Below are 7,028 nucleotides of genomic sequence, written 5' to 3'. Positions count from 1 at the left end.
GGTTTGTATAAAATAACTTTTAAAAAGTCAAAATCTAAAAATAAGCCACTAAAAGCAGAAGCACCAAATTTCTACTTCTACTTCCACTTCTCACATTATTATTCATCATATTCCCTATAATTTCATATTTTTTATTTTTTGCATTTTTGTATGGTTTATACTCTAAAATAATCATAATCTTCTTTTTCTCTATTAATGCCTACGGAGTATTTCTTTTACTAATCTCTCCTACAAATTGATTATGATTGAAGTGGAATTACCCTTGACTTAGTGGAATTACCCGTAATGTAAGACCGTCTTATCGTCTTAAAGCGTGAGACGATCCTTTTATATGTAAAGATAATGAATGTTTAACTTAAATAATATCTCGTACTGTAAGACGGGGTCCTTTTATATGTAAAAAGATGATTGTTTAACTTATAGAAGTACATTGTAAGACTATCTTATATGTAAATAAATGAGTGTTTAATGTATAGAAGTCTTATATTGTGAGACCGTCTTACGGTGTGAGATCGTCTTATAATTTGTGCTATATTTGTGAGACCGTCTTATATATAAGTAATATAGTTAACAAAAAACAAAGTGAAAAAATAGGATAAAAGTAATAGGCTAAACATATCATTTTTTTAAGAAACTACTTTTACAAATGTTAGGCCAAACAACTTCAACTTTTTTAAATAGTTTGTTAAAAAACTCATTTTTAGAAGTAAAAGCTCTTTCACATAAACTTGGTCAAACAGCACCTCCATATACCCATACAGTCATACAGATAAGAGCTCTCGTTCACGAGCCTATCAACAACCTGCCCATACTTTAACTTACATAAAATAATGTATTAGTTTGTGCAAAATCTTTTACTTGGTCAGAAACAGTCCATGTGTCCTTTTCCCTTATTATCGGGCTCCTCATCTATAACTCGGAAATACCAAAATCTCAATCAATCTAACAAACTTGCTCAAGTTCCATACCAAATCCCCCAATAAAAATCAAGCTTCCCACTTCCAACATTTTATTTCCTGCACCTCACCTTTCACAACACTAACTTCCATACAGCAAAAGGAAAAAAAATGGTAGCAAGAATATCCGGGTGGGGCCTTCCACCCAGACCGTGTGACATATGTCTCACGGCTGCCGCCCTGCTTTATTGCAGGGCGGACTCTACCTTTTTATGCGGTGCCTGTGACATGAAAATCCACGTCACAGTTCACCACGAGCGGGTGTGGATGTGCGAGGTTTGTGAGCAGTCACCGGCCGCAGTCACCTGTAAAGCTGACGCGGCCGTGCTTTGCACATCTTGCGATAATGATATCCACTCTGCTAACCCGCTCGCTAGTCGACACGAGCGCGTGCCTGTAATCCCCTTCCTCGACTCAGCTGTCGATGCTGCTGTTCGTTCCTCCACAACTACTGCTAACTCCACTTTCCTTATCCCGACTACTGAAACTGCGACCGCTACCGTGACTGAGAAATATGACGATGAAGATGCTGAGGCGTGGTTGATTCCAAACCCGAATAGTACTGTCTTTTACAATGAATCATGTCTCATTGATTGTAACTACGGTGTACAAAATGTCGAAAAACAATATCAACAACAAAGTTACGACAATCAAAGTTTCGCATTTACTGATTGTATTGTACCGACGAAATCCGAAGGAAATCTTAGCTTCGCAAACACTGCAAATCATTTCTTCGATACAACCTACATCGATTTCTCTCAGCCTACAAAACAGCAAATCAAGAACAACAAATACAATGACGACAACAACAATCAACATCAGTTCTTCTCTTCCTTCAATTTCTCAGCTCAACACAGCGTAATTAATCTTCACTTTGAAATACTATTACATATACTTCCTCTCTTTTATTTGATTGGGTGCGGTTTTGAAAAACGTATACAATCAAATGGAACTGATGAAGTATTTATCAAATTCAAATAGCCGTCTCCAATGAGACAATATTAATTTAGCTTTGTTCGTTAATTTTCAGGTTTCCTCGTCAGACATCGGAGTAGTACCTGAAGGAAACACAAATTTGACATCGGAAATTTTATGTAACGCCGTCAACAGCGCCGGCGCCAGTGACGGAAATTCGCCGGCGACCGGTGGAGTTCCGGCGGCTGGACTAGACAGGGAAGCGAGGGTGTTAAGGTACAGGGAGAAGAGGAAGAACAGAAAGTTTCAGAAGACTATTCGGTACGCTTCTCGAAAGGCCTACGCCGAAACGCGGCCTCGAATCAAAGGACGTTTTGCTAAGCGTACCGGTAATCTCGAAACGTCGAAGGTTAGCCAGATAATGGGATCCGATTTTGGATTGGATCAGGAATACGGTGTCGTTCCGACGTTTTGACGTTTTCATTTGCATGATGATGGGTTGTATCATACGTCGGGGGGGAAAAGAAAGTTGAAAGTCTTTCTAAATCCTTGTAACAATATTTCCTCTTTCTATTTTCTTTTCTCTTAATTATAAAAAGTTGGTCTTTTTTAATAGTCTTAACCTACATGTTGTCATTATAATTAACATTAAATGAACCTTGGAGCAAAGAATGAGTTTCAATAAATAAAAAATTATGAAATACTCCGTATGAAATATGATTCAAAATGTTCTATTATTATGCATTACTCAGTATTGTTTAACTAGTATGTGGTTGAATGAGTGTTTCATGCACAACTTAATCTTGGTGGGAATGGTCTTTGACTAGCCGCGGTCGATATTCTTCGATGAGAGTTTCAGGTAAATTTTACTGAACGTAACGACTGAGGGCGAGTTAGCTCGGACTGCCGCCTTGAGAGCAAGGCAAATACGTGTTTTTTTTGTCAAAATTCTCGTTCTGTTTTGTCTTACACACTCACAGAAATTGTAAAATACTAAAATGGTCCACATAAGAAAAAAATAAAAAAATTATAGTGTCATTTTCATTTTAAATTAAGAGATAGGATGACCTTTGATAAAAGGAAGAGGCATAGGTGAAAAAAAGGGGATGATCTTTAGCTGAATTGTGATTGGGTACAAGTTGCTTATCTGGCAGCTGGTGTTGGTGTTGTGTCCTTATCATGGGTGTGGGAGTACCACTGTCGTATGTGTTGGGCAACATATGGGGCGTTTTGTGAGAATGACATCCTTTATAAAAAAAACATATTACTCCCGAAATACAAAGTTTTTTTTGGGTAATTTGGGATGTCCATTATTGATAATGGTGTATAATAACTTCGTTGCGAGTACTTTTATAAAGAGGTAAACGGTTGGTCAAAAGTTTGCTCTATTTCAATAGAAGGGGATCGAACCCCAAACCTCATAATTAACAATAGAAGGGGATCGAACCCCAAACCTCATAATTAAGGAACTAGTATAGATTTCGCGCAAATGTGCGGTAAATATATAGGTCTTTTAATTTTTAGCACGTTAGTTATAAATTTTAGATTTATATCTCACGAATTTTTATAAAAAATAATTAATATTAAAATAAATTAAAAGAATTGAATAATTCCATGAATTGTGTTTTTTATGAAAATATTTTAACTACATCAAATTATTTTAAAAAAAATTCTTTTTTCGTCACGAAATTAATAATAGGAATACAGTTGTTATGTATAGATTATTTTAAATGTAAAATTAGCTTAATAAATGAAAATCTAATTTATTTCCATATATAAGTTTGAGCACTTTGGAGGGAAAATTTTATAGAAATTGTATTCTCTTAGTATATAGGAGGATTTATATTTTTTAAATTTGCACATCATTAATATTTATCAGTTTACTCCATTGTATTTTGATATGAAAAAAAAAAATCGAAATGGGAAACTAATAAAAAAAATTATTTAAGTTGTGAATTTATTTTAGTGAATGTTTTTTGTCACAAAGCTAATAGTAAGAATGTGTCAAGTTATTCTCTACGGTAATAATTATTACATTACTGAAAATTTTAGCAACTTATACTTTATAGTTTAACATCAATTTTATTTTAATGAAAAAAATCGTAATTATGAATTTATTTAAAAAATGAGAGTTTATTTATAAGAATATATTCATTGAAAAGATAATAATGTAATGAAAGGAAATTTTATTTATTACCTTATTTACCTATATGCTTTTTGTAGGGAAAACTAAGAAAATTTTTATTCTCTTAGTAGTAAGGGAGATGGAGTGAACAATCCATCACACCAAACCTATTTGGTTAAAAATACAAGTGGAAGCTACTTTTTCTAGCGCATTATTGAGCTGATAAGTGATACTCTATAGTACTGTAGTTGTTAATACAATAGTACAATTTTATATCTTACTTCCTCCATTCAACTCCACTCTACCTATTTCTATTTTTTACACTATTCACAAATACACATTCAATCTCGATTTCCTCTCAATATATAAGTGAAAATATATTCATGTGAGATCTTGTTTAATTCGTCTTTATGAGTACATTAAAAATATTTAACTTTTATAATTTTTGCAAATACGTAGCTAACGATATTTACCGCGTAAAACACGCGTTGGCAAACGTGAAAAAGCAAAGTGGTAGAGTGGAGTTGAATGGAGGAAGTATTAATTTCCTTTTAATCCTAGTTTATATTCATATTTAATAAAACTCGCTTAAAATGAACGAGTATACTTTTGTAGCAAAATTATAGGGTGTTAATAAGGATGTTCGACACTAGACAACAAAATTGTATAATTTTTGGATTCAATTATTTAGAACGGAAACGATATGAATTGAAAGCGTGAAACTAAATTGAATTGAACCGAGTTTATATATATACTTAAATGAAGTAAAAAAAAAAATAGTAAAGAAAATTTCCATTTTGTTGTTTAATGTTTGTTACATAACTTTTTATGTTAAAGATCTAATGTTTAACTATAGTATTAAGATACAAAATTATTGATAAACCTCATCTAGGCTCACATTAAATTTTTGGTTCATACTCGTTCAATGTTTCTTATACTTTCACTTTGTTAATACGAGTACTACTTTTACCAATTTTCTCGCTTTTGGGTATATTCCGTTCCATCCAACACTTTTCTGTACAAAATCTATCACTAGTTCAAGTTGCAAAAGTTGATTGCGATTTCAACATGAATATCAAAGCGTCTTGCTTGTGACGGACACTATTCGTCACAAGTTGAATACGGATAGTGCCCCTCTCATAATAAGGCAAATGGAAGGGCAAGTGGAGAGGAAATGGAGCACCACATGAATAGTATCACTTGCATATTGTGAGAGGGGCATTATCCGTCTTCAGCTTGTGACGGATAGTGCCCGTCTTCAATGAGTAGATAACTTTGTTTTATACTTCGTATAATTATATGGAAAAAAAAATTTACAAGTGTAATGTTATCGGGGGAGTTGTGATTAGGAATGACAGTCCCACTCTTACCCTGTGGATATCCATCCACCCGAAATTAAATGGGTGGGATAGGGATGACGAATTTTTTTTTGAATTTAGGGTAGGATATGGATATGGGTGAATTTAGGCTGGGATATGGATTATCGTCACTCACCCACTTAACCACCCTGTGGATATCCGAATTAATATTTATAATTAATTTTTTATTAAGTTAATAATTATTTAGGTCGTTAATGATTTCCCTTCAAAAGTATATTTTTTTATCAGAAATTTTACTTAATTTTAATATCATACTGTTATTTAGGAAAAGTAAAACTTGTGTTTATGTGGATATTGTTATTTTCACTAATCAAAGTAACTTACTTTTGTTAGTTTAATCAATAATATAATGCGTTGGTGGTTTCTTTGCAGTTGGCGTTGCGTATTTGTATAGTCACTTGCTTTGCAAAGACACTTTGTTGTTGGATATATGCCGGGTTGCTATTTTCTAACACATATTGTTACTTGAATTATGTATGCCTTTTAATTTTATCGCCACAATTTTTTTACGATATATTATCTTTAAATTTTATAAACTGTGAAAATATCCAACGGGTACCCGCTTCACCCGGTGGATATGGATATGGATGGATGAAAAAATATTAAATGGATGAGGGTGGGATATGAATGACCATAAATTAAATGGATATGGATATGGCTCCACCCCATCCATATCCCACCCATTGTCATCCCTAATTGTGATTGATCTCCATAACTTTGTGCAATTGTGAAATTAACCCTCACAATTTTCAATTGGAGTAATTTGGCACCATAAGTTTCACATAAGGTGCAAATGTATGTGCAATCACACCCAATACAAAATCTCACCAAAATATCATCTCCTATTTACTAAATGAATAGGCGAAACTCCAACTTTTCCCGCCTAAAAATATTTCCTAGAATAGTGCTTGGTATTTTTAGCATATACTATGTGTGGACATGATAAGTTATAAATGTATATAATCTTTTATATTTAAATATTTATAACATTTAATATTTCATATTCTGCACAAATTTATCTCCGATTTTTGTAGGATAAGGAAATTCTTTTTTTAAAGAACTTATTGATAAAAAATTTATTGACTTTTTATGATAAGAAATTGCGGCTAAAAAATATGGTATTAGTAAATATTTGTTAAAATTCATTGAATTTTTATGATAAAAATTTGCAACTAAAAAATATGTTATGTTAGTAAATATTTGTAAATTAACATCATTAATTTCTCGGTAAAAAAACAAAAAAAAATACTCATTTTATTACTTCTTACGATTTAAACTTTTATTATTTCTCTAATCAAAATACATTGAGGAGAAACATAAAAAATAAGTGATAAATAATACACTAAAAAGTAAGACTCTATAAATAACGTGTATATATTGCACGAGGTCTATATTAGTAACTCTATAAATACCGTGCATTCATTGCGCGGGGTTTAAACTAGTTATATACCAACAGCTATACCAATACATATACGTATAACATACAAAAATCATATGTATTACATACTAAAACCATTTTGTTTTATATACGTATGTAATTCGGTATGATTTTTTGAAAAAAAAAAATAATTAACAATTTTATGTGAATTTTTTGAAATATTGAAAAATAGAAAAAATTGAATATTTTTTTACCCTTTTATTATATTTTTTGTC

General features: G+C 32.2%; 1 protein-coding gene across 1 annotated transcript; it reads left to right on the top strand.

Annotated features, from left to right (window-relative positions):
* Positions 1–924: 924 nt before the first annotated feature.
* On the top strand, positions 925–2,482 carry LOC141592444 (zinc finger protein CONSTANS-LIKE 5). Its single transcript, XM_074413120.1, has 2 exons — positions 925–1,814; positions 1,987–2,482. Exons 1-2 carry the CDS (start codon positions 1,068–1,070, stop codon positions 2,344–2,346), a joined length of 1,107 nt encoding a protein of 368 aa, XP_074269221.1. The 5' UTR covers positions 925–1,067; the 3' UTR covers positions 2,347–2,482.
* The last annotated feature ends 4,546 nt before the right edge of the window (positions 2,483–7,028 follow it).

The sequence above is a fragment of the Silene latifolia genome, chromosome 7 (assembly GCF_048544455.1).
Source record: "Silene latifolia isolate original U9 population chromosome 7, ASM4854445v1, whole genome shotgun sequence".
NCBI classification, from domain to species: Eukaryota; Viridiplantae; Streptophyta; class Magnoliopsida; order Caryophyllales; family Caryophyllaceae; genus Silene; species Silene latifolia.
Note: the sequence above shows the minus strand (reverse complement) of the source record. Positions and strands in the feature narration are given on the sequence as shown.